Below are 27,836 nucleotides of genomic sequence, written 5' to 3' on the forward strand. Positions count from 1 at the left end.
GACCTACAGTTGACCGCAGCCAGGTCAGATGAGTTAGGGGAGAAGAGTAGAGAAACAGGCCAACTCCTCTTTTAGGCTATTGGATAATATGCCAAAATGACCAATTAGAATTGTGGGTGTTTACTGGGAAAGGGGCTCTAAAGGCCGGTGCAGAGAAAGAAACGGGGGTGGCACTTGAAAAACCTCCTAAGAAGCCAAGGCTGAGGTTTTGAAGGAGCAGAGGGCAGAGCTTTTTGGCATTGTTTTGTCCACAGATTTGATAATATCAGAACACGGCCGCCTCTGATCAGGACTCAAGGCGCTAGATTTTGTTTCAATAAAGGTTGCTTCTTCATTCCACCCGCCTTGACTCCGCAGACTCCTTTTATGATCAAACTACACGCCGACACCTTAAAGAAGAGGAGCCCAGAAACCACAATGTGGAGCATGTTAAGACGGTTAAAACACAGTGTGAAGTTCTGACCCCATGCTGTTAGCGTTAAATGCTACATCTCCGTTCACGGAGCTCTGTAATGGCTGGACCAAATTTGTTCGCGTCTTCGGTACTGGCTAGTCAAGGGTAGCTTGAGCAATGAAGCTGCATGTTTAAATCGACCGAAGTTCTCCTTTAAGTGAATAAAAAAATGTAAAATTGGGAAACCTGACCATCTCCTCGACTTTCCTTCGGCATCATCCAGCCGCTCACCGGTCGCCCTTTCACATTACGTGAAGGGGTGTGCGCGTTGCAATGCATGAACACATGAACCAACATTGTGAGACATTGTGAGAATGATTGATCATATTATTTTCGTCAAGAAAAGACAATTGACCAAATGGAAACAGGATCAAGATTCCACATGCATCTAGCTTTTGGCAACTGTACATGTACCTAACACACTGTGACAGTAATTTTTAGCATAGAACCTGCCAGGGGTTCCCCTCTCTTCTCATTATCATTCTCTAGGGATGGAGACAATAGCCACACCAATATGTTGCAATTTGCACAAAGAAGTAATAATACATGTATAAGGTTTTACTATATCCAGACTATATGCTTCTTTATAGATAAAAACCTATGTCATGTCTACCAAAATTCTATGAATTATTGGAGGGATTGTGTCACGTTTCAGGCTGTAAGGTTAATGTAGAATAAATCTGTCTCTATGTTTTGTTGTTGACTTTTTTTGAATTCAAATTTTGTAAGAGGCTACTACACATGCAGTATCACATTCTTTCTTGCTAAACCAGTTTAGCCAATAAAAACACACAATTTCACTTAAACATTGATTTTTTTATTTGCAAAGTACTACAAAAGCTGAAAATGTATCATTTGCTAATGCTACAGTTGCATTTATTGATTTGTATGAGCTATCATATATTCTGAATCACAGTGGATTTGAAACTTGATTCATTTTATTTTGTTAAACTTCCTGTGCATCACTCAGTGACCTTAACATGGACCAAGACATAAACTTTATTACAAATCATCTTCTTGTTGAACATATCAAAGATCTTTATACAGTTATCAACACACCAGCAGGCACTATTGTTCCATCTTTCTTTTAGGGCTCGGCAGCATATATGATATTTGTTATCTGTTGTTATCCCGATGACTATGTACCATCATGGCCATACTACCAAGCCCTTGTTTCTACATGAACCAGAAGTTGATTTGTATGAAAAACAAAGACCATGAGATTAAAACCATTAAATTTCAATCAATGCAGTCATGCTGTCAATTTTGTAGCCCTAAAAATGTAATGCAGTGAAGGCTTTACAAATGGAAAGTGCAAAATAATATCGATTTGAAAAGAACATTTTATTTCCGAGAGTTTAACTAGTGCTCACATCCAAACAGTGCATACTGCTGGACCAGCTCCTCCATGCCCAAACAGGTGGGCCTGTGTATTTCAGTCTGACACTCTGCTTCTGTGGGCCAGTACTCAATCCAGGTTCTCTCACCAAGTACATACTGAAACCTGAGGAGAGCAAAGGGAAAAAATGCTTGGGGTCTTAGTGTTGTCTTTAACATACGATTAAGAAAACCAAAAAAAAGAGAAAGAAAAAACCGCAACAAAAACTGTGCCGTTCATCATTCTGCCTGACTCTCATTCAGAAAGCAGTAAAAAAGATATGAAATTGAGATGGAGACAATATTATGATGGAACACACTCACACTACATGCAAACTTAGGAAGGAACAAACTTACGATTGGTTTTGTTCATCTCTGTGAATATCTTTGGATGTCCCCATGATAAGGTAGGTCTTGCCTTCTGTCAGATCTAAAGACTCCCTGCAGTGCTGATAACTGAGGAATGCACGCACTTGATTCTGGGGACCTACATCATAACTTCCTGTGATGAAAATGCAGAAGAGAAGAGAGAAAGGACTCTTAAGGATTAAATGCACAACTAAAGGTGCAGTACAAAACATTAATGTTGTGTCCTCACATATCCAAATTGGAATCACACTTGGCTCAACATTTAGTAAATTTGAAGCTACAGCCAGCAGCAGGCTAACTTAGCTTAGCATTAAGATTGGAATATCTTAACTTTGCTCCATCCAAAGATAAGAAATTTAAACTTGTTTGTTGAATGCATACAAAAAAGGTTGATAGCAGTTGATATACCATGCACCCCATGTACAGAGGCTGTGTCCTCAATGCAGAGGCCCATGGTTTGAATCTGACCTTTGCTGCATGTCATCCCCCCCTTTCCTATCATCTCTATAAGCACCATCATAAAGCCATTGAAAATCACAGTTCACTATTCATGGTTGGTTATGTACTGGACATTTTCTTGGCCAGGACCAGTTAATTCTTTGAGTATCCAACGGTTATCTGTGATGGAGGCTGGCTAGCTGCAAGCCACAGCTTTATAGCGTATTTAGTGTAAACTATGTGACTGGTGACATTGTCTCATTTTTAGTATCATTCTACAAGAAAGGGGAAAAAACATGTTTCCTAAACTGTCAAATATTTCCTTTGAATGACCAAAAAATGTATATATATGTAAATGAAAACAGTATTGCCCAGGGTATTTTAGAACCACTTTAGGGAAAACATAAGCGGATAGTACTAGGCAGTTCAAACATGAATACCCACCTTCCTTGATGACTTCCAGTACCTGCATGCTGTAAATGTCAGTGGACTGACTGTCTGTAAATTCCTCCAGCCTCACTTTGTACACTGAAGACAGACAAGTTGCAGATTGTTAGCTCACTTGCTTAACGCTCTGAAGCTCCTTTTTTTTTTTTTGGATAAAAGTGCTCGATAAATAAATCATTTACACTCTTACCAAAATCGATTTTGCTGATCGCAGTGCTCTCACAGGCCATAGCTGTGCGCTGTTCATTGCTGACCTTGCCCTTCTTCTGCATACTGCAGTTCTCTGGGAGTGTACAATAGGCACGCAGTACATAAACAATGCGATTGAATAGGCACATGTGAATTTGATGTTGATGGGTGAGGGCGGCTTTATATAAGTTACATTTGGGTATGCTATGAGTTCTTTCTTATTCTTTCTTTAGCTCAACCCAATTCCATGTCAATCTCCATCACCAGATCTTAAACTGGCACTTAACTGGTGGTATATCATCCTCCTGAGAATACAGCTGTTTATTACCCTCTGAAGGAAACTTTCAAAAGACTGAGAGAATATAATCCTGGGGATGTTATTGCATGTGACCATTATCTTTAGCCATATCAGCTGCTTGGCTCTAATGATGGCATTGTCTTTCAGTTGGTCTGTCAGTGTGTCTACCACTTTGGTCCAGACTCAAATGTCTCAACAAAGGACTGTATACATTTTCATGAAATATGGAAGGGATAGGATAAATTCTAATTATTAAGGCGAAGCCCTGACTTTTCCTATCACGCTACCAACACATTGACATTTTTTTTAATGACATGTATCTATTTGATGGATTGCAATGAAATTAAGTTAATTCATGTTCAGGGTACTTTATAATCACCTCTGACTTTTGTCATGCCATCATTGTTTAAAAAACTTAATTTGATAATGTCACGTTGTTAGTATTGCTATTGTCACATTTATCTTAAAGTGCTGCTGTGCATAGGTACAGCCTCTCAGAGCCAATGCCATACAGATAGACTCTTACGTCTTTCAGCTTTAGGTCACCCACTATTAATTAGGTACATCATACACTGCTGCAGTTTATACACAGTGCAGGACAAAACGATAAACAACCAATTCTTTACCTCCATGAAGCATTGTGTTGATATTCTGATTATGTGTTTGTTTAAGAATGTCAGAAGTAACAAATGTATGTGAGCAGAAGATGGATCAGGTCATCAGACATCATCCTGTTTACCTTCAGCACATGTGCATTCATCCCCTCTACAGAGCCGTAGAAGGTGTCCAGCTCTCCTCTCTGGATGGTAGAATTTCACACAAGGTGTCTCTGGAATGGGAAAGAGAGATATTGGAAAAACATCTATCTACCATGGGAAGAATATCTGTCTTTCCTTTGAAACTTTGAACTTCATTGCTTAACAAGAAAGCTATCAATGTAAAGTTACTGATAATGTGTGAAAACCCTCTTGTGGACAGAAAGTATAACAACCATAGCAGTAATGGTAGTAGATACTAGTATCGGCCGTGCATAAGCCTGTGTATCCACCTTATTCCTGACTTCGTGAGTTTACCCATGGTTCATAGCAATATTTGGTTATGCTCTTCCGGTTGAGCTGGATGACCTCGGTGTTTACACTAACATAGCTGTCATGCTCGCTCTAAAAACCGGCTTTTAACACAAAGAAAGCGACAGAATGGACAAAAATCGGCGGTGGATACACAGAACAGATGTTTTAATAAGTCGTGAGGACAGTTCTCACAGTGCCTCACCCGTCAGTTCTCACGGAGTGGGCAGATGACATGAAGCATTAGCCCGGCGTTAGCTACATCGACGTAGCTAATGTCGGGCTAATGCTTATATCTTATATTTTCTGAAGGTGTTGACGGCGGAGAATTACGCAGTTACAAAAGCACAGAAGCATACAACTACCTGCACAGTAACAACATAGGGAAAGTACTGTTGAAGAAACACAGCAAGTTTTTTTCTGAAGGCAGCAGTAGCGCCCAGCAACAGTGTCAATCAAGCTAAACATACAGCGTAGATAATGCTGAAGGAAAGTGGAGTTGTGGAGACAGGCGGCTGCTCGGACATTGCCGGGTTAGGGAAGTCATGCAGCAGCTATACTGTGGGAGATATTCAGAAACCCAAATATTTATTTTAGTGTCAAAGCCGCAAACCGCGCTAGTCTCCGTTCCTCCTTCCTCAGCATGGCGTGTAGGGGCAGGGCACGGACAAGTTTGTCTAAGTGGCTGATGTACGACACGAGACGTTTCTGAAAAAAACTTCAATTTTCGTGAATTGTTGTGGCAACCAACAACGGCACATGTTGTACCTGAGCTAATTTTAAAAACAATATAGCACTTATGACCTAACGTTTGTTGTTTAGGGCTAGCTTAGCAGCAGCGGCCATCTTGCAGTTGCAAGGCAACCGGAAACAGAAAACCGCCGGCGGAAGTAGTTATCTGTCATGGCAGCCCCCATAGGCTTCCGAGGAAACAGGTGGATACAGTGTGGAGGTACATAACAAACATTCCTAATGTAATTAATTTGAACGATAAAAATGTGAATATGATTTTGATATGAAATAAAAAAAGGCATGACATTTGAACGAGATTACAGAGGAAGGTTCACAGCACTACTACTTATCCACTGCCTTAATCCAATATCCATTCTGCTCTGACGTCACTCACGTTCATAGTACTCATAGACAGACACAGCAGCTGGTTGTAAGACGCCCACTTTAAATGTCTGATGGATCCTAAATGTGATCTCTTCTGGTCGTGTGTGAGAGACCTGCAGAGAAGCGTAAAGAAAAGGTGAGATAAAGAGGGAAAGAACACGGCAAAGAGAACGAATATACCAGAAGGAGACACTGATGTCTCACCTTGTCCAGGTAAATGATGAGAGAGCCTTTTTCTGACAGTAGTGTGTTCATCTCATACTTTGAGATTATGCGGGCACGTCCTTTGGACAACTACACACACACACACACACACACACACAGAAATAGACACACGTATCAGAAAATACATCTTGTTTCTTCACTTTCAAAACATTTGTGGGTATGCCTGTATTAGTAAGAGCTCTTACTAAGTCCAGGTCATTTCTGTCAACGGTGAAGCCAGTTAACAAACCAATATCCAAGATAGTCATGGTTGCATCGCGCTCCTTGTCCTTATACCTGTACAGAAAATGGACAGCATAATCAAGATAAAAATTGGTGGAAATCTCAATCAGAAGAAGTTTATACAGCATATTTTTCTAATTCAAATAAACTTTGACATGGGGTGGAAAACAGGGCAGGGCAATTAGATATGACGTGAATAACAACAAAAAGAAACAGAAAGGCAAGGAAGTAAAGCAATGTAGGGGCCTATCTGGTTTGATAACACTGGGCCTCATGCCCAACATTATCAGGTAGTTAGAGTTATTGACTGTACTCACAAAACTTCTATCCTCAGCTTATAGCTCGTCTCAACTCCATCATTTTTATCTGTAGAAGAAAAAGATATGATATTTAGTTTGTTTTCTCATGAAGCAAAAAAAAATTAAAATACTCAACAGGTTGATGGATAGGTGGCAGGAAAAACAGATGTGCAAACTAGCAAACAAAATGACCAGGCTTTTTTCCTTGGAGGTCCAAAACTGTCACTTGATGGGGGGCAATAATTAATTAGACATCCGACAAATTTCTATTTCGCCTTTTTTACCTTTTTTACCTTAAACAGCATAAACAGTGTTTTTTTTGTGTAATGTTTTGAAACATTGTTTTCACTTTTGCCATCCCGGAAAAAGACCAAGGCCAATCAGTCATGCAGTTGAAATGACATCCATTAAAGACATGTTACCTGGGATGAGCTGCACTGACATGTTAAACTTCTGACAGTCGTTCTCCTTTTCACTAGGCAGGGCGTAATAAAGCGACACCACCTGTGACATAGATAAAGTGCATTTTAATATGTGAAAAGCCAACGTTATGGCCCATGAAATAATATATAGTTATATATAATACACCATACACAATAAATATCGTGATATGTTGAAATCTCCTCAAAAGCACTCAAAAAACATAGGACTGAATGCCATAATCTAATATCACAATATTGTTTACCAAACAATTTGATATCAATAGCGACAATGTTCGGGTATGGTCGGGAAGAGTACTGTTACTTTCACACAGTACTAACAATGACATTTTTGATGAATGTTGCCCATTCCTCAGTCTTATTCACATAGTCCTTACACAAGGTAAACAAACTTAACTCGACTTAACTTGTGGTTTGAACAGGACCCATCAATGAACAAAAGATCTCAAAACTAGTACATAAGTTACTTACTGTCACTGTTGCTTCTCCACTGCCTGTGGCAGTCACTGTCACATTCGCATTGATATCATTGGTCTGTGAGGATTTAGATATGCACACACACTCACACACACACACACGCACACACACACACACGCACGCACGCACGCACATACACACACACACACACACACACACACACGCACACACACACACACACACACACACAGGGCTCAGTTGGAGAAATATACAACAAACAACTGTAATGATGACATTAATTAATGTTTTTTTTGTGTGTGTTCTCACTTTAGATGTTCTCGTGGCGTAATGGTTATTCTTGTTGAAGTTGTACTTGTCAGGTTTTGACCTGCCTGGCAATAAAATGTCCACATCGAGATTATATTCTGGTTCTTGAGCACTGGCCCAGTACTCAGCTACTGCCTGATATACCATTATAGTAGCCTGGGGTGAAGAACAGTGACAGGTTAATAGGTTATCAGTCCAGATGAACTAAAAAGATGTGCTTTAAAAACAGCTAGAGGTGCAGTGTCTGTTACCTGAGTTGATCCATAGCCTCCTCCCACCTTCTGCTGCTTGTTGAACCATCTGACAACAGGTCGGGCATCTTCAAACGCCTTTATCAACAGGAAGCAAGTAAATTTGTAAAATGTAAAATATTAAAAATAGAGATAAGTTATGACTTTGATAGTATTACTTCAGATTACAGTCAGTCTATTTCCAAAGCTATCATTCGAACTTTTACTGTAAATTAGTCTTCTACAGTTAAACTGCAATATATGCAATATTTGACGCCTGTCTGATACTAACAGGCTAGATGATATAATCTGTCTTTGGTTTTTATATCTCAAGTCTAAGTCTTTGCAAGTTTTCTGAATGTATGGTCTTTAATGCTCTGTGAATGCGTCAAGCTGCTGGAATGAATTAGCTAATTTCATTCATTACCATTCATAAGACACATTTCACTTTTTGTTTCTAAACCCTCTGCTCTCTTAGTGAGGTAGCATGAATGATGTGTTCTATAGCATGACATCTTGGTGAAACTCAAGAGGGACATGCTCACCTTGGCCTTGACCAGAGCAAGAAGACCGTAAGCTGTGGCCTCCAGTGTGTAAACACGTCCCTTTGGTACTAGCCAGTGGGACCTCTCTGAGAAGGACACACACAAATAGCTTTAGATTAGTATGCTTTGGTTTGACAGGATTAATTCACTATTAAATCCCCAATCCCAAACTTGAAATATAAATCCTTACGAAAAAGAAAAATGCAAAAGATAAAGTAAAATGTTCTCACTTTTTAGAATTTTAACTAATCTTTCTAACCTTGTATGGCCATTTGGTCTTTTAGAGTCACGATTCATATGAGAGCCGACTAATAAATGATTGTTATGGCCATAAAGAGATATCAATTATGGGGAGAGATTAAAAAAAAACATGTTTTAACATACGCGCTTGACATAAACAAGCATTTTCTTATAAACATCCCTAAAATTTGGTTTTCAACTGCACAGGTTGAGAAATTAATGACACTGTTCTGGTGGACAATCTCAATGAGAAAATAAATCAAACATATCTTTGGCAATTTTGTACTAAGTGAAAATCGTCTCATAATATAGATTGTACCAATGTTACAGTCGGCTCTAATGAACCCATTCTAGTAATTAATCGCTGATTCAGATTCTTTACACCTGTGGACCGTTTCTGAATAAGACGAAAAATATTTCTGTGTGACAACACCTGTGGAAATAAAGTTGTAGAGGATCTCCCGGTTCAGTTTGTTTTCCTGGGCGAGAGCATAAGACGTCATGGCCACAGCATATGGGTTGGTGAGGGCGGGCAGGCGCTTCTCCAGGTAGGCCACCGCTTTGTCTATACCACCTGGCAGACTCTGGACAGAAGGTGACAAAAACATGGGAAAATGAGAGGAAGGAGAGAAAAGTGTTACCATAAAAGTCTGTCATAGTGTTAAGGTGATTGTAATCCATCTAATTTGAATGCATACTTCTGTTCAGGAATGGTGTAGAAAGAAATGAATCGATTTTAGTGTATGGTGACAGGATTTACTCCGTGGAGTCAAAGTTCATAAAGACCAATTTCTCAAGAAATGTTGGAAATGAAAACATGCTGTCCAAAAATCTGAACAAATGTAGCTTAAGCAGCCAAGTTATGTTAGGACGAAACAGCCTACATATAACATTGCAGTTACCAGCTAATGGAGCAAATGTTAGCTTAATTAGTTATCGAGCAACAGCTGACAAAATCTGTCGGCCTTTGGTCTTCTCCGACGCACCTGTCAACCCTAAGGTGTGCAAAAGTTGCACTCAGCAGCTGATCGCTATAATGTCTGAAATGAAGGACTCACAGCTGGAAGATTTTAAAGTGTTAACCCTGCCACTGTTACCATTGTAAATTGCATGATTTGCCCTGAATGAACTGACAGCCTGATGGGGCAGCACTACACTGGGGGCAGGCTCAGCAAATGGTCAGTTCCTGACTATGTCTTTGTTTCGCCCATCATTGAAGTGAGTACATAAAGACATAAACAGTGAAGTTAAAAGATGAAATGATTTCACGAGTTTAGGTACTCACATTGACAGTAGCAGCACATAGTGTGCGTGACTCCTGCATGGCAATGAGGCAGAAAGCCGTCATGGAGGCGTCCGAATCTGTACCATGCACATCACCCTACACAAGCACACACACAAACATGTTTCTGAACACATGACAGTTAATGAAATGCAATTGCTACTTTATCAGCATTTAGTTAAAGGGAAACAATGTAGTTTTGAAGAAGAAATTCAGACTCAGAATTTTAATATTTACAATATCAATGAGGTAATAATACAAACTCACAAATAATTAGTTTTTCCATAAGTGAATAAACAAGCTGTTGTCAGTGGAAAATAAGGTCCCTGGAACACTGTTTAGAGCTAGAAAAGTGGCAGGGTCCACCAAATATAAACAAAGTAAAACAGTATGAAGCTGTGCTGTCCTGTAAGGCCAGTTTATTTATTCAGTTTGTCCAGGCATAAAAATCAATCAATGAAAATGTTTCCTCCCCAGCGTTCTTCTCCAAAACTAGATATTGCACCTTTAAAAAAGTGATGTTAACGAAATCAGTGCACGTACAATCATCTCTCCATGGTAGACCTTTCCAACTTCTCGAAACATGCCGTCAGGTTGCTGTGCTCTGATAATCAGAAACTTGACAGCGTCACAGATGACGTGCCTTTGTACTGCCACCAGATTGTTGGCCATGGCAAACACCTTGGCAACATAAGCTGTCAGCCTTTGAGAGGAGCAGAGAGAAGAGGCAGTTATGGTATATTTTCATTTATTTGCACATGAAATACACCCATAGTCGTGATGTAAATTAGAGGAAGACATGCAGACATTAAGCCATGAGTTCATGAAGGTCAGGATGCCTCACCAGGTGCTGCTATCGCGGTGAGGATAGACAGCAAAAGACCCGCTACCTTTACGGAAGGCAAGCTGATTTGTGTAGCCTGGGCAGGAACAAAAAACACAAGCATTTTATGTACTGCCATTCAACTGAATCTTAGTGTCCATTGCTTGGACCTCTGGTCACCAGCAATACAGAAAGTTTACAATCCCACACAGAGAGCCATCATTAAGATATTTGTGATTAGTGCAAATAATTACACCTGTGTGTGCTTACCGGTCTTGATGTGTTGAAGGGCTTCAGCGCGTTTTTGAAATCCAACAGCTTCCCACTGATTGGTTTTGTCCAAATATGTGGCTGCAATGACGGGTAGAGTCGTGCGGATCATGTTCTGTTCTCCACAGCCTGCGGGCTGTTGGATCAGAGTACCCATTGATTGTCCACTAATAGCGTTCTCCACCAGTGCAGATACTTGTTCTCTCCCTGCATGCAGACACAGAAACAGAGACTCTAAAATAGTATAAAACAAAAGGAAAGAAACAACTAAACAAACAGGCAAATGTCCCTTTTTAAGGACTAGGGTCATGTATCACCTACCGAGCCTAAATAACACAGCATATCTCACCTGTCACAGAGATCTGTGTGCTCGTAGGTGTGTTTGGAGCCAAATCTTTTTTAGGAATTTCACTGTTAATAACTTCTTTTTGGATACCACCTGAAGGGAAAAACAGTGAAAGAGTTGTGAGATCAGTTAACAAGTGATGAATGCATAATATTTTTAAATCACCCAACAACTTAGGATTGTAATGGGTGAACTCACCTACACCTTTATTAGCTGGGTCGAGAGTTACAATCTTAGGAGATTTAATCAGTACACCTTGAGGCTGTGAAATGAACAGTTAAGACAAACATTAGAAAACAAATCTATGTCTTTGTCCTATTTACAAAATATACAGTATAAGTTTGCATCAAAGTTACCTGTTATCTTTACCTGTTTTGACTGTCACACCAAGTAACAATCAATGTTGTTAATTTTAAAGCACCAGTAGTAATGTATATATATGTGTGTGTGTGTGTGTGTGTGTGTGTGTGTGTGTGTGTAGTGTTTAGTATATGTTTAGTGGTCCTTATTTTATAATAGCCCATGGCCCTTTTAGTTAAATAAATCAGACATAAGACTGATTCATTTGATGTGAATAATTTTCCTCTAAATTAATTATCAGTGGGGGTTGAGCCTCTTCTAACGAGAGCTTAATAATATTCCATATAATAAGTGAGAACGCTACGCTAGTCATCCACCGTTCAATGTGGTATAAGAAAGCTGTGTTTAAGAGGTATAAGATGGTATAAGATTATGTTTCTCTTACCACCACCCGCAGCATCCTCATGATCCCATCATTGAGTGAAGAGTCTTTGACAGCTGCTTTGACCTCTACGCGGTATTGTCCTTGCTTCATAGGAATAATGATAAAGGGTACAGATCGAGTAGTTTGGGGGCCAACTTTGACTTCCTGACGATACTTCCCACGTTTAGAGGCTGAACTGCACACATCTACCTCCTCAATCAGATCCACACGCACCTTGAAAACGACGTGAGAAGAGATGGAGAATGAGACTGAGGATGTATTTGTGGTAGATCAAAGATGAACCTTCCATAGAGTGGGTAATCAGGATCAAAATCATTAGTATTGCTTTAGGTCACATAATAATGATGCATCTTTAATTTGAACAAATGTAATGCTTTACATTGTTTCCTAGAAAGTGACGGAATGTAACTGGATACATTTACTCAAGCACTGTACATAGGTATATCTTAGTGCTAATTGCACTTTGTTCTCTTTCCATTGTATGTACATTTTCTTCTACTTTACACTCCCCCTCAGTTAGAGCTCTGAAGGAAACACCTGGTGAAAATAAAAAAGAATATTTATTATCTGAATAATGGAATTGCAGTCTCTTGCAACTGAAGACACTTTGTTGTTGTTGTTTGTTTTTATGATAATGTAACCATAGACACGTGGTCTGTTATCAGTGATTGCAGAAATCTGCCTGGACTCATGTTTGATTCCTGACCTGAATTATAATCCTAATCTGCTTTATGAGGCAAATATTGGGTTTTGCAGATGCATGATGCATCCAAACCAATTTACGTTTGTAAATTAATTAATTTGATTGGCAATTGGTTCAGAATGCTGCAGCTAGAGTCTTAAGATGTACAAGAACATTTGAACTCATTACATCAATCCTAGCATCGCTGCACTGGCTCACAATACATATAAGACCAGACATTAAGGTGCTGCTGATGACATAGAAGAACTGTACCGATTCCACAAAGGGCTAGTGTGGCTGCAGGTTTGCAGGTGGCAGCAGCACACCAGACCAGACTCATTTAATCAACTGATCTCAGTTTTCAGAGAGTTGATTGGTCAAACTGTGTGCTCTTGACTGGTTGGAACAAAAACCTGCAGCCACACCCTTTGTGGAATAGTTTGGACCTGCCTGCTTTAAAGCTTAAGTCAGGTGTTATTTGTATAGGTGATTTTCTCTTTTACCAGAAGTAATATTTTATGAGAATATATTTTACTCAAGATTGACGTAACGTCTTAACTTAAAGATTGATGTACTTTGGGTAATTTGAATGGAAGAGCACATGTAAATATTGTAGTACGGTTAACTCAGCTCTGAGGCCGCTCTCTCTTTGAGCTGCTATCAAGCTTCTGAAAGTCTGGAGAAAGGGTCTCATTTATTCTCTTTTTCACACAATTTGTGCGTCAGTCCAGTCTTATAAGTCCTAAAATAAATAAAATATAGTCAAAGCATAGCCCGGACTTACAGTGATAGCATCAGGGCTGTAGTTGTGAAGGATTGCCTTGACTTCTATCTGCTCTCCTCGGACAGCTGAGTAGGGCAGCCTGAGATCAATGAAGAATTCCTTCCGGACAATTACCTCTAATGATTCGCCAACACAGATACCTTAAAGATAAGAGGGATAAAAAGGAGAGTGATGAAAAAGAGAAAGAAGAAATAAAAGGTGTGGAGTGGGAGACAGATTTTATTTGCTGAATCCTCACCGTGACTTCTTGACAGACTAATTCCAGTGAACTGCCAGGTTGTGATTGAGTCTTGCAAAGGAACATTTTTCTCAAATGTCGTGGTGTCACTAAATGAAAGAAAAGCATTGGCAAAATAAATACATGATATGTAATTTCTGTCACTAGGGGTCTCTCTATCAAAACACAACAAAAGATGTTTGGAGAGTGTTGTGTGGAGGGGGGTGGCAGAACTGTGAGGCAGAGACACTGCTCAGCTGTTCAGAGCCAGAAAGTTGGGTGCAGAGCCAGTCCTCCTGGGGGAAATAAACACCTACATCACATTGGATTCTGCTCTGATCTGGAGCTTTTTGCGGACAGTGGGAGAGCTCAGAGACTGCTTTTTCTTTTCTTTTTCTTTTTTTACTTTTTGGATTGAAAAGTGGAGAATTTGCTCCTGTTTATCAACCTGACTGATGATGCAGAGGTGACATCCATTATCAGGATTCATGCTCTGTAATTCTGACTGCTGACTGGAGCTGGAGGCAAAATGTACTGACTTGGGGCTGGGTTTGAACATTGTTGGAAACATTTGGGATAATATATGTACACAAAAAAAATATATAAAAAAGCTCTAGTCATTTTGACTAATGCAGAATTTGTATATGATTGTGCCTTTAAATGTTAGTGGCATCATTATATTTTGTGTGTGTACCGGTTTCAGTTATCTCACCAGTTTGGTGTTTGTCGGGGGCAAGCAGGCAGCTTGATATCTGACCACAGCCAACTTTCAGGAAACTGGGTGCGTGAAGTGATTTCACTGCTGTCCATGTAACTGTTGTCATCTTCTTCACCTATAGTGTCATATAAAAGGTTATTATATAACATTGGAGGGCAGTGATTTTTCATACTACCAGTATGACCATGGATAGAAACCACCCTCCCTTCGTCCCTTGTACCCGTCTCTTACTTCGAGCCAGTTGGAGGCTTTCCTCATTCCTGTCAGCTAGCTGGTTTTCCATCTCCTTGCAGCAGTGCAGGAAAGCCTTGACACAGGCTGAACCGTCCCCAATGTACTCACTGCGTGTCTCACAGGAGTACGAAAGAGGTGTTTTCTTCATGCCATCCGAACAACATTCGCGCTCGAGTGGGTCTTCAAATTTAGATACTGTAGAGAAAGTAGGTTGTGGGGAGAGACAGAGGTGTGAACGTATAGAGTACAAAAGAGGGGTGTAATCAAAAGGTGACGGAATGTCTTGGCCCTTCATCTTCCTCTGTTTTACACCAACCCTCTGTAATGAGTCTTGAGTCTCAATCTGCATGGAAATTGTTTGGTCCTTTCCTATTTCTACCAGCTGTGAAATATTGCTAAATTCAGGCTTATTGTGCAAAGAGTTCAGTTGGAGTTGGTATATTCATGCTATCTCTGCTTGATTACTTGTACATCTCTTCTCACCTGTCTTGGCAAGCCTTCCATTCAATGTCACCACAGATACCACATTTAAAACATCTGTTAATGCAAACTAGAGCTAAAATATTTATCCAGGGGTTACAGTATAGGCTTATCCAGTATTGTGTGAACTTGTCATTCAGCTATGAAAAGTTTCATAGTCCAGCTTTAAAATGAGAAAACTAAGAAATACAATATTTCTCCTCTAGTTAAAGCTCCTATTTGTATGATAGTTGATCCTTGAGTCTAATTCCCAACTCGCCGCTTTTGGATGACGGCCAACCCAAATTACAATCCCAAAAATCAATTTAGATTCAAAAATCATCTTGATATTACAAATAGGAGTTTTAAGACAAGTACATTTTAGTAGCATCCCCTCCATCCTTAGACTATTGATTTGACTATTGATAGAAAGGACAGAAACATACACAGTTAGACGTGCTGAAGGGCAAGAAAAAAAAGATCCCTCTCATTTGAAATTGAAGAAAGACTAGTCAGCTCATAGTGTTGCTATCTTTCCATTATATATGGCATTGAAAAGAAATTCTTGCAGAAGTTGAAAACAAAAAGTGTCCAGAGAGCATGACCTGTGAGGTAGAAGATGACTGAAGACATGGTTAATGACTAGTTTAGAGCTGCGGTTCTTACCTAAGCTGGTTGTGACGTTCATTATTGTGTTGGATCGTTTCCTTCTGCTCCCGCTGGGGGCCTGACATTTCATTTCTGGAAACACAACAGAGACTTGCTCTTCAACAGAACCCAACAGGTTTATATATAGACTTTGGTTTTGCATAGTATAGTTGATGTGATGCTCTTAAATGCCCAGTGTGTAGAATTTGCCAGGATCTATAGGCAGAAATTGAATATAATATTGAGAATTATGTTTTAACATGAATCTTGTGAAACTACAACTCGTTGTGCTTCAGGATGAACAGAATCCAAGAACACATCCATAATGACAACTTGATACTTAAAACTCAACCAATGTTTTGACGCAATGACTTCTGATTACATATTAAATCTGGCAAATTGTTACAGACTTGGATTTGTTTTTATGACTGGGGGGCACCAAACCCCCAATTTTCTACATCATGTTGCTTTAAAGTGTTGCTACAGGTCTTGGTGAGTATGACTGCATATGTGAAAAAGTAATATAAACAATATTGAGTCTTAGAGAAAGCTGTGTGTAATCTGATACATTTCCTCCAGTGATTTACTCAGTGGGTAGTTCCATTGTGGGTAATGTAGGTAGCAAGTTTTGGAAAGCAGTCCACTGGTTTAAGATTGCACTCCTATGAGACTGTTAGAAGCACTGTGGACAGTTCAAAAACGAATGATCATAATCAAGCGAAATGGCGTTTTTTGGCGCCTATATTACCCAGGATTTTATTTGCCTTTCAGGCTTAAATAGACAAGGTTGGTGATACTATCTGGACCTCTTCCAATGATAAGTAAAGATACATTTTCTGAATTCACTAATATTCTGCCTGCCAGATGGTGAATTAGGTAGGCTGGGACAATCACTTTCCCATACGTTTGGATGGGGAGTTGTACGATGAGGGGTATTCAGTTGGTTGTGATCCGTATCCTTATCACTCACTATATGCCACTGAATCCTACACACTGGACCTTTATAATCAAAGGTAGGTCATTTATCTGGTTGTTCACCTGGACCTAGTGTGGGTATGAGATAAAAATGGATGTACAGTGGCACACCTCATTTGTTGAAATTGCAGTACATGTATTTATTTGCAACATTGACAAATGCTTGTTCAGTAAAAAACGTTAAAGTTAATCGCTATCATAACAGACCTTACAAAATGGTCAGTTCAACCGAAACCATATTATCTCACTTTACTCTTAATGGTATTTGGCAGTTGTTGCTTTTTTAATTGCGATGTGCCAAAAATATATTGTTTCTGAGACCCCAAAACAAAAGAGTGAAACATTATACTGACTAACTGAGCAGTAATAAGTCAGTTCAGGAACAGTGTCTCCAAAACGATCTGAATGGCATTATGTCCTTCAGAAGATGCTTATACCTGAAAAAAATTAAATCCCAAACTTTGACACCTACCTCTCCTTACAAATAATATGTCAAAACCTAAAGAGCGGTATGTTCAGTGGAGGGAAGGGTAAAGTAGGGTCACCTTGTCTGTAGGGAGTCCCAGAGGCCGTGTTGGACTCAAACAACAGCCCAGCATCGAAGAACACACTCATACCGTCCTTTCCTCCACCTGGTGTGCAGCCTGTATCATACTTCTCTACAATGTCCCACACCTGAGCAAACAGGAAGTCGTTCACACACAGAAATAGAAAAGGACAACATATAGAGATACCATATGTAATCTAGACAGACATATCTGTAAACTCACATGATAGTTATGATATGACTTTAGAAAAAGTTATTCACACAGTGCGTTTGCTGCATTACACATTTATACTGTATATTATTTGGGCTTCTTTCAGTTATTTGCAAAATTATATAAGAAATAGAGAAAATGCCTTTTTCTGAGTGAGGCGGTGCTTGTTGTTCAGGACATAGACGCCTTTATCAACTGCCACCAGTCCCACTGTGGCCTCTGGGTCTCCTGTGACCTTCAGACGAAACATCCTGCGAGGTTCATACGATGGAGCAGGTCTGGATGATTCCAGCTTCAACTAGATTTGAAGGAGACATCAATGAATGAGACATGCAGTTTTTTATTTGTTAAAGGAGTATGTTCAAACTTGGCTACATCAGTCTGTCTCACCGAGCCCATGCAGGAGTCCTTGACATCCACCCAAACAGAGTCTGATACCACTTCATTGTCATCTGTATGGTAGAAGGCTATGATGCGGAACGATGGCAGCATTTCTTTGGTAACAGGAACTATCAGGGAAATCATTACTTGGCCTCTTGTGTGGTATCGGCCTTTTTTCACCAGTTGACCTCTGCTCAGGATCTGGGGACAACAAATTACACGTCAGCGTCTGGCCAATATTAGCGTGCACACACACACACACACCAGGGGCGGTTCTGGGGGGGTGGGGGGGGTGGGGCAACAGGGGCCAGTGCCCCCGTAACTCTGGGTCTGGACCCCCCTGTGGCCCCCCTATCAGGGAGTTTGCATCAATAATACAATGACAGATTTCCTGCAATGATTTTGTTTTGAAGGGAAAGGCAGAAATAAAGTGTCTCAGCAGTTTACTACCCAATCAAAATTGCTGAAATTTTAAACACTGTTTTGTCTGAATGAGGAATTTATCTTTTTTTCCAGGTTGTATGTGCCCCCTTACAAAAAAGGCCAGCCCCAACCTGGCCCCCCTATTAAAACTGGTCTAGAACCACCACTGACACACACACACACACACATACATACAGACATACAAACATACACAGTATATATATACTTATATACACACACTACAACACCTGCTGAAAGCAACGCAAATACTCATACTTGTGCACAAACAAACACATGTAAAGATGTAAAACATCTCTCACCAGGTATGTGATGTCTTTGGCTTGATTTGACTGCCTGTTGAGGTTAAGGTTGATTTTCAGGTTGTCTCCTAATTCCAGCTCAGCAGTATCCACACCTGCAAAAATGACATGTTGCAATGACTGCTAGACAATGAAAAGATCGAGTGCATGTCACATACTGTACTTTGCCACTGCCACCACCATCACAACTTTTTCCATTTTAATATCTGCTGTCATTTCTGGTTGCCCCTCACCTATGTGGATGTAGTTGTTGCTTTTTGTGGTGTATGGGAGAGCTGTCATGGTGGCCGATGCTTGCCTCTCACGTGTAAGAAGAGGATCTTTGGTCTTTGCCTGCAATCAAGGACACACACAGGCAAGCATGCACAAAGATTTAAATACTCAAATCTATCCTATCATAAGAAAAAGCCTTGCCTTGTGTAACTTAGCTTACAAATTGCTGGAATAGCAAAATAACAAAAAGACGTATCACCTGCCGAGAAGTAATACTCGTTTTCACAGTAGCTTGACAAAGCACAACAAAAAGCTGGTCATCATTGCCAAATGCATTTTTGCAATTTGAGTCTTCATTTCACTGCTGTATTAGGTGTGTGTTTTTTTTCCACATGTGAAGAAAAAAGTGTTTTAAACTAGTGCACATGACATTTTATTGCCAGCTTAGGTGATGGCTACCGCGATATGACGTCGGGGTGTGTTTCTTCAAAAGTTGAGTATGTTCAAATTTTTTCACCACAGCCAGCTATGTTTTTTTTTTTTTTTTTGGAACTCCCTGTTGTCTGCATCGTTTTCAGTGGATCACCAGATTTTATGTGAAAGTAACCATAAGCATAAAACTAGGACAAAACTATGTTTATTTACCACTTAAACCTGCATGATTGGATTTTTAGCCACCAGGCTTCAGAAAAAAAAAAAACAGTATACAAAGCCTCCATACACTGAGTCACTGGCTGACAACATCTCCTGAAAACATCTTACTTCCTCTCAAGCAGGCGAACAACATTTGCATTCATTTGGGTTCATGTTAATGGCGACCTAACAGACTGGCTGTGGATTCCAGAATCACTCTCATTTTAGTTTGTTTTGGTATCCACTGATTATTAACTAAGAAATCTTGTATTTTGACTCAAAGGAGCACAATGTGCTATTAGAGAGTTTTTACTTTGCATATTTAAATATGTAACTATATGGTGGCTAAATATATAAATATTTACAGGTAATAATACAAAGTCTGAAATATAATTTTTTTCCCCATAAACAAATAATCAAGCTGTACTCAGAGGAAAATAAGGTCCCCAGAACACTGTTTGAAGCTATTAAAGTTGGCAGGGTCCGCCAAAGGTAAAATAATATGACATTTTGTTGTCCTTTAAGGTCAGTTTCTTTATTAAGTGATGAAAACAAAGACAGTTCTTTTTAGTTTATATTGACATAAAAAGTCAGTCAATCAAGATCTTTCTCTTCCAGTTAAAATTTCATTGCCAAAATGATATAGTGCACCTTTAAAAGATGCTCCCATATGGTACAGTGCATGTGTGAGGATCAGAACCACAACAATCAGCTCAGGAAACTAACAATCTGCAGTGATAGCACTGCCTGATTTCACCTCCCAAAATGAATATCAAAATCGCTGATCAAGGTTTAAGCTTCCACTTGCCAACAGATGATAATGTAAAAAAGCAAAAAATGTCAGCGACTTACTGTGATTCTCAGGCTGTTAATCCCTGCCTCTGTATTGATGGTAAGCCTTGCCATGCCATTGGCAGCAGTGAAACCCTCCACCTCACCTGGATCAACCACCACTGCAACACCTTGTGCTGGAGTTTCATCAGGATTCATGACTTCAACCTGCCATCAGAGACACAAACAGCTGAACAATCCGAGTGCCTTTGCATCATACAAAAAATACATGAAAACACCGCACCAATCAATTATAATTATTAAAGGACCATTAAACAGCATGTCACTAATACATTTTTGAAGATATACACTGTTTACAAAGACTGACTGTACTTCAGTATACTGTCATCTTTTCTGTAGGATCTTTTTTCCAAAGTATAAATGTAGCTAAATTTCAGTTATGTATACGTGAATAAGTACTTTATGAACTTTACCGCAATATCGAAGGACATTCCTGGTTTGAAGAACTTGGGTGTTTTCTTGAAGTGGATGGTGTACGGTGATGTGACAATCTGGATACCTCTTAACTCGGCCTCCACCATTTCACTACCTGTGAGTTGATACAAAAACACGTTCACACACAAACTGATGACGCAAAATTACAGCCTAAACATTTTGGTCTTTTTTTACACTCACTGAATTCGTATGAATCACACACGACTCAACAAACTAAACAGGAAGAAACACACATGCTCTCCTTCTTACCGCTCTCCGTCATCACACTGACAGCTATAAATATGGAGCTCCCAACCAGGCCGTTGATATTTTTGAAGGTCTGCGTGATGTGCTCTCTCTTCAGCGTGACCACTCCAATTCCTCTCGCAATCTAATGTGATATGATACAAAAATGTGCCTTCTGAGCAGTTGGAGGTACTTTTACTTGTGTTGTGTAAATTGCTCACTCAGTTGGGCATCATTCTGAATGACCTTAAAAGTACAATTAAGTATAATTATAAGTATAATTATTGTCAATCAACTGGATAGGAATGTAGCAATTTAGCTAAAATTACTCCAGACATCTGAATCAAAGAGAACTTAATCCTAGACATTAATCATGTTTTAGAGTCTTGCAGATTTTGTGGCACAGTTACCAATCAGCTGGCAGACCTGTATGTAACCACTCACCTGCACCCTCTGAAGAGAACCTGGAAAGCTCTTTTTTTGACCCTCTTGCATAACCCCAAATACCACGAACGCCATCCCATCCACCTCCTCACCAAATAGATACCTAAAACCCGAAGTACATTTTTAAGCCCACAACGAAGTAAAACAGGACAATCAAAACCACAACAGACTACAACACAACCTCGGAACAACATCCTCTGTTTTCTCCTCCAGCCAGTCAAACCTGATCTCTTGAGCCACAAAACAAAAACCTTCACATACGTAGCTCTGATGTTGACAGTGAAGTCTGGACTGTCTACATAGAAGAAGGGGCTCACAGGCGTCAGCTTCACCTCAAAACTGGGCAGCACTGAAAATTTGAAAACAGTTTATTGCATGTCCAATAAAGTAAAACGTATGCGAATATAGAAGGTATATATAGGTTTGAAAAAAACAGTGCAGGTATTGAGAGACTTACCATATTCTTTGACCTCGAACTCTGCAGAGTAGCTCTGCTGTGGGTTGTTGTGGAACTTGGCCACCACCTTCCACAGTCCGGGACTAAACGCAGACGCACACAGGAACACATATTCCAATAATCAAGTAAGTCATGCAAATATTCATAACATTTTGAGTCTGAAGGTAAAACGTGAATCAGATTTCATGAAGTTATTCAAATGTTACTGGAATGAACTTGAAAGCAGTTGTTGTTTTATACTGTCCCACAGAAAGCAGTAACTACAGCAACAGTAAAATCCAGAAGAAGGGGTTGATATCGTCAGGTTGGCTGTACAATAGATGTACCTTTATTGTAAGCCTGATCATTTCAGTTCATAGAGACGCTCTAGATTAATTAAGTAGCTATCTAGCTTATACACTTTATTTTCTTGCTTCTTCTGAATGAGACTGTGTGTTTATGGTTGAACACGCATGTTATCTAGTTTGTAGTCTGGCCCTATTAAGTTACTGTTTAGCCAACAACCAACAATTGCCTTCACCAACGCCAGCTAATTAACAGCGCTCCCTTTTATTTCCAGTGTTGTATTTCCAATAGTGAGCTTATTGTGCTTATGATTTGCATTTCATTACAGCTATAAATTGTCTTATATGATCTCAGCTAAACAAGCAAGATAGTGTGTTACTTCTTATTACGTATTAGGCATTATTACTGGCCAGTAATATTTGTCAGTCTGTGTATGTGTTTGTGTGTCATCATAGCAAAATACAGATGGTCACATCCTCTGTGATAGTCCTGGCGACAATAGGTGTCACCAGGACTATTACAGTAGCTGTTAGTATTTTGCCAGGTGTTCATATGTCTGTCTGTCTGTCTGTGGACAGATTTTTGCAGAGATGGACAGAGTACTCGACCCCAGTACTTGAGTAAGAGTACAAATACTACTGGTCAAAATTTACTCCGTTACAAGTAAAAGTAGCTCAGTCGACATGTTACTCGAGTAAGAGTAAAAAAGTACTTGCTTTTAAAGGTACTTAAGTATCCAAAAGTACATGCTTTTAAATTTACTTTAAGTAAAAGTAAGAGTAAGAGTAAATTTCTTATTTTTCACATCAATGAATTACTATAATTTTTTCTAAATGAATTTAAGGACCTTTTAACTCTTGTTTCTGAGAATTAACTCTTTGAAACCACCTGCACTGATGTGCTTGCTTTTAGGACCACAATGTTATATAAAGCCTGCAGAAACACCTATAAAAACAAATAAAATGAATGGGATCACAGGAGGACAGCAGATGTTGCAGATGCAGATGTTTATTAACAATCATTAAAACTGTAACCAAATGAACCTGCACCGTCCAACTAACTCTCTATCATTTAGCTAAGTTGGGAACTGGAACCCCCTCAAAGACCAATGTTGTCCCCAGACCACTGGTTGAGAATCACTGTTTACAAAAAACTACATCTGATGCAGCCATTGTCGCGGTTTTGTGTTGACAAACGCAGTCGAGAGCGTGGCTACTTTGGTGGTATCCTTATGGGGAGGGATGACATATTTCTGCTTTTACGTAGATCCCAGTGGAGAACGTGCACTGTGATAGGTTTCCTTCTTTGACAAACACAGCTTGTGTCCAATAGTATTTTAGAAAAAAAAAAAAAAAAAGGAGCAGACCTGAAAGTAACGAGTACTTTTCAGCCTTCCTAGAAATTAACTCGAGTAAAAGTAAAAATATTTGTCTAGGAAATGTATTCACGTAAGAGTAATAAGTACCAAAGAAATCTAATACTCAAGTAAAGTACAAATCCTCTGGATATGTACTTAAGTACAGTACTCAAGTAAATTTACTCCGTTACTGTCCATCCCTGGATTTTTGTCAGTGAAATAGTGTCCGTTTACCTCAAAGGCGTGATGGAAAATCAAGTCAAAATGAAGGCAGTTAAAGATGTGCGTGGGCTGAGCAGGTTGTTGATCTGTTTGAAGTAGGGCACGCTGAGGCTGAGTTTGAAGATGGGTGTGGGCCGACTCATTAGTACTGAGTACTCAGGGTATAATGTAGCAATCACTAATGAGTGCTCATGGGTCAGAACATGTTGACAGGCGTCTCTGCTGTGTAGATCCCATCCCAAGATGGTCTCTAGTTTGAACTGAATTAAACTGTTAAACTGTTAAACACACAGCAGGCTACTCACCTGACAATTTCACCAAGTTTGTAGTCTCCTGAGTGGATCCCCGATTTCAGAGAGACTGGATCAAGTGGCAAAATGATGCCTTCAGGGGTCTAAAAAAACAAACAATATTGAAACACTGTCAACAGTGACCTGTGCCAGTTTTAGTGCCAGTGGTTTTATTTTGTCTGCAATTCATGGGCCAAGTCAGTGTCTAGACATCGGCTGTGTTGAACTCAACCACTAGAGGGAGGCATGCATTTATTATTATAGTGAGTTGGAGGACAGGTGTTACTGAATATACACACCAAAGCTAACAGTGACACAAGGTGTGCCAGATGTGTTTCTGTTTTTCTGGTTATTTGTCAGCAAGTGACCTACTATTAAGCACTGTGACGTCCACTCATTAACAGGCTTTCTGCTTATCAATTATTGTTCTTATTGAGGATAAAAACACAGTACCACAATCTCAATGGCAATAGAAGCATCCGATTTGGTTTCCTCGTCCCTCTCTACAGGCTCCATGAGGGGTGTCACTGCAAACATCCTGTAAAGAACTGACATAGAGAGAAAAAGCTTCATTTTGTTGGTGAAACTGTTTACTTTCTGACCTCACTTCATAATACTTGTGTCAAAATAATGGTTCATTTTAAAGTATCTTATACTGTGTTTGATTGTTTCATTTGAAAAGATAAATAATTAGTGTGATATATATTTTCTATTGTAATATATTTGCTAACTAATATAGAGACATTGCACTCACCTGTGCTCTCGGGGGTATAGAGGGTCTTGTCAGTCTGGATGAAGATGTACCCAGACTGGAAGGACACCATGACGATTTTCTCCAGCAGTCGGTCAGGGAACCGAGCCTGCAGGTACACGTACTGCTTGATCCTCGGATCTTTACTGAAGTCACCAGTCGGGATCTGAAACACCATGCAGAGACGAAAGCAGAACATGAGGAGCAGAGTGCGGCATTCAATATTCTAAATTGTTCGTTTGTGGTCATGATACAGTAGAAAATTAGGCCAGCTTACACATAACAACCACAAAACATATAAACAAAAATACAGTAACAGCATTTAATTCACCATTATTTGTCCAAGCTGCTGGAAGCTGTTTTCATTGGTGAGGGTCACAGTTGTGGATGCCAGCCTTTTGGCTTTGTTTGGATGGTTCATCACAATGATTTCAACCGGAATGTCTACTCCTGTGTAATCTTGACACTCCACAAAGATGTTTTCTGTTGTTCCTACCCGCAACAAGTTGGGGGCAGACATCACCTGCCTGCAGGGCAGAGAAAGATGGAGAATAGATGTAGTCAAACAACATTTGGTCAAGTGCTGAGCAGTCAGAAACACAAGTAAATGAAGTATCATGATAAAGAAGTGGTTCCCAACCTTTTTTGGGTGTGCCCCCTCAACATGAATAACAAGAGTGAGTTTTCCTTTAAACTTTATTGATTTGAATGATATTTTTATGTACCTGCAGGGGGGAAATATTTACAGTAAAATATTTCCCAAAAAAGCAGAAATGATTCTGAAAAAAAAGAGGAAAAGTAGAAAAAGAAACAATTTCTCCGCTTATTTATCCCTCCACTCATCTTTTGACCCTTCAGGTTTATCTTTGGACCCTTTGGGGGTTCCTCAGCCCGAGTTGAGAACCACTGCCTTGTGTGTTAAAGTTTCAATTTACCCAAATTGCCAAAGAAAAAAACAAACAAACAACAAAAAGCATATCTGTTTGACAGATGTGCACCCTGAGCTCCAGCATGGACTTCATGCTCAATAAGTAATCCATTGATCACCTTGATTAATTTCCAGCACTGGATCAATGCAGCATTTCATCACAGGCCTAAGTTCTTTTGCATTAACAGTGCAAATTCCTTGACTCATGTAACACAAACTGGATTGCAACTTCTCCTTCTCTTATGTGAGACAATGATGAAATGGAACTGTGATGAACTGATATCCATCGTATTCATCAACTGTCTAATTTGATAATAAATGCAGAGAACCTCTGATACTGCTGTTGCTCCAGTTGTGACGCTGCAGTTAAAACTTGAATATCAGGGAGATTAACAATCAAACTGTATGTTTTAGCACCATTTTCTGTGAATGAATTCAAGCTCAGGGGTGGTGAAGCGCTGGTCTACTTACAATGGAGCTCCATCAGCCAGAAAAGTGAGAGAAGCAAAGGCCAGAGAGGCCCCCAGCCACAGCAGAGTCCTACCCATCCTCCTGTCTGATCCTGATTTGCTGTCAATGTAAACTGTCGCTCTGCAGCACCCTCCTTTTATCTATTCTCTTCCCTCCTCCCATTCCTCCAGTTCACCTTGGTGCTATCTCCCCGGTCCTCCTCCCTGTGTTTTTTGTACACAACAACTCACAATTTCCCAGCAGCGGTTGAGAAACTGTTATCTCTGCTTTGAGGGAAAAGATAAACAGTATCAAATCAATGAGGGTTTACATGTCTGTGTCTATTTTGCAGTAAACAGTGTGCTCAGAAATAGTCAAAGAGCTATCCTGCATGTAAGATGTTTTCCAATATGATGCCTTTGTTTTCATGCTGTCTTTTTCTCGCTTGGGAAATTTGCAATGTTGTCATTCTTAATCTGAGCCTTCTGATCAGTATGCTTACACATTATCAAACGTACTGAACATGCACAAACAAACACACAGATGACTAGTGGCAAGAGAGTCCTGTTGAGTCATTTCTGGGTGAAATATCTGGCAGGGTTTTTTTTGCATTTCAGCAACAAGGATTTTTCTCCAATGGTGACCTGATTCAATTAAATGTAGTCTTCTATTTTAATGTTTTCAATCTTTGACTTGATCTATATATTTATTGAAAGTACTGAGCTCTTTCCATGGCTCAATGAATTCAATGATTTGAAGGGATTCTGTCATGTGCTCTCTCATCTTTTCACTGAATGCCAACATTTACTAAAAGATGCATCCCATTGTTTCATAATTATATTGAAATATATTTCATAGTAGATGTTTTTATTCTCTTGTGGCAGATGGTAACCAAACATGTTTCAGCTCATGGTCTTAACCTCTACACCAAGCACCCCAATCAATTCTGTAATATGTTTAATGGCTGATGTATGATTCATTTACATTGCATTGACCCCTTCCGGTGTAAAAACTGTGAAAAGAGACATTATATTTGAACAATCTTTGTACTTTGGTAACACCTTATAGGTCCTTGTAATCAGTGTTGGTTTAAGGTCATAGTGATCACATTCTTATGTGGAAAAATCATTTTCTCTTTTCCACAGACAATATATTATATATTAAAGACAATATACACATATATTTGCATGTGAATGATTAATTCTAAAATGTTTGTCAGGTCCAAAATGATTGTTTTGTTGATCTCTGTGTAATAATCAGTCACTTGGTTCCAGTTTCTAACAAGGCTTGTCAGCCAGTAGTATGACACCATTGGTATATTGTGGTATCTGTGTTTACCTGTGTTTTTATCTTTAATGGGTAACACATCCTAAGATGCTTATCAACATTATTATACTACATATATACTATATAAGTGCTACACGTCCCACTGTACCCACAATGAACCCTGTGCAGTGTACATTTCAGTAAACTGAAGTTTTATAAGCCTTACATTATTTGCTTGTTTAACTGAGATAATATGAGACAGT

The 27,836-nt window shown here is 39.5% G+C and overlaps 1 protein-coding gene across 1 annotated transcript; it reads right to left on the reverse strand.

Annotated features, from left to right (window-relative positions):
- Positions 1-1,249: 1,249 nt before the first annotated feature.
- On the reverse strand, positions 1,250-26,438 carry LOC115582874 (complement C3-like). Its single transcript, XM_030419101.1, has 43 exons — positions 26,329-26,438; positions 25,261-25,456; positions 24,933-25,095; positions 24,632-24,726; positions 24,194-24,282; positions 22,025-22,107; positions 21,829-21,916; positions 21,568-21,670; positions 21,148-21,268; positions 20,877-20,992; positions 20,464-20,610; positions 18,999-19,098; positions 18,766-18,860; positions 18,032-18,223; positions 17,784-17,939; positions 17,429-17,558; positions 15,927-16,001; positions 14,799-14,996; positions 14,562-14,682; positions 13,871-13,959; positions 13,633-13,772; positions 12,167-12,379; positions 11,620-11,683; positions 11,425-11,514; positions 11,076-11,282; positions 10,827-10,902; positions 10,526-10,685; positions 9,986-10,081; positions 9,134-9,284; positions 8,461-8,546; positions 7,937-8,014; positions 7,686-7,841; positions 7,413-7,475; positions 6,924-7,005; positions 6,520-6,568; positions 6,166-6,256; positions 5,960-6,049; positions 5,766-5,868; positions 4,312-4,401; positions 3,276-3,368; positions 3,083-3,166; positions 2,189-2,333; positions 1,250-1,958 (listed from the first exon to the last, which is right to left on the reverse strand). The coding sequence occupies exons 1-43, from the start codon at positions 26,403-26,405 to the stop codon at positions 1,817-1,819; spliced, it is 4,983 nt and encodes a 1,660-aa protein (XP_030274961.1). The 5' UTR covers positions 26,406-26,438; the 3' UTR covers positions 1,250-1,816.
- Positions 26,439-27,836: the final 1,398 nt, after the last annotated feature.

This window comes from Sparus aurata, chromosome 1, assembly GCF_900880675.1.
Source record: "Sparus aurata chromosome 1, fSpaAur1.1, whole genome shotgun sequence".
NCBI classification, from domain to species: domain Eukaryota; kingdom Metazoa; phylum Chordata; class Actinopteri; order Spariformes; family Sparidae; genus Sparus; species Sparus aurata.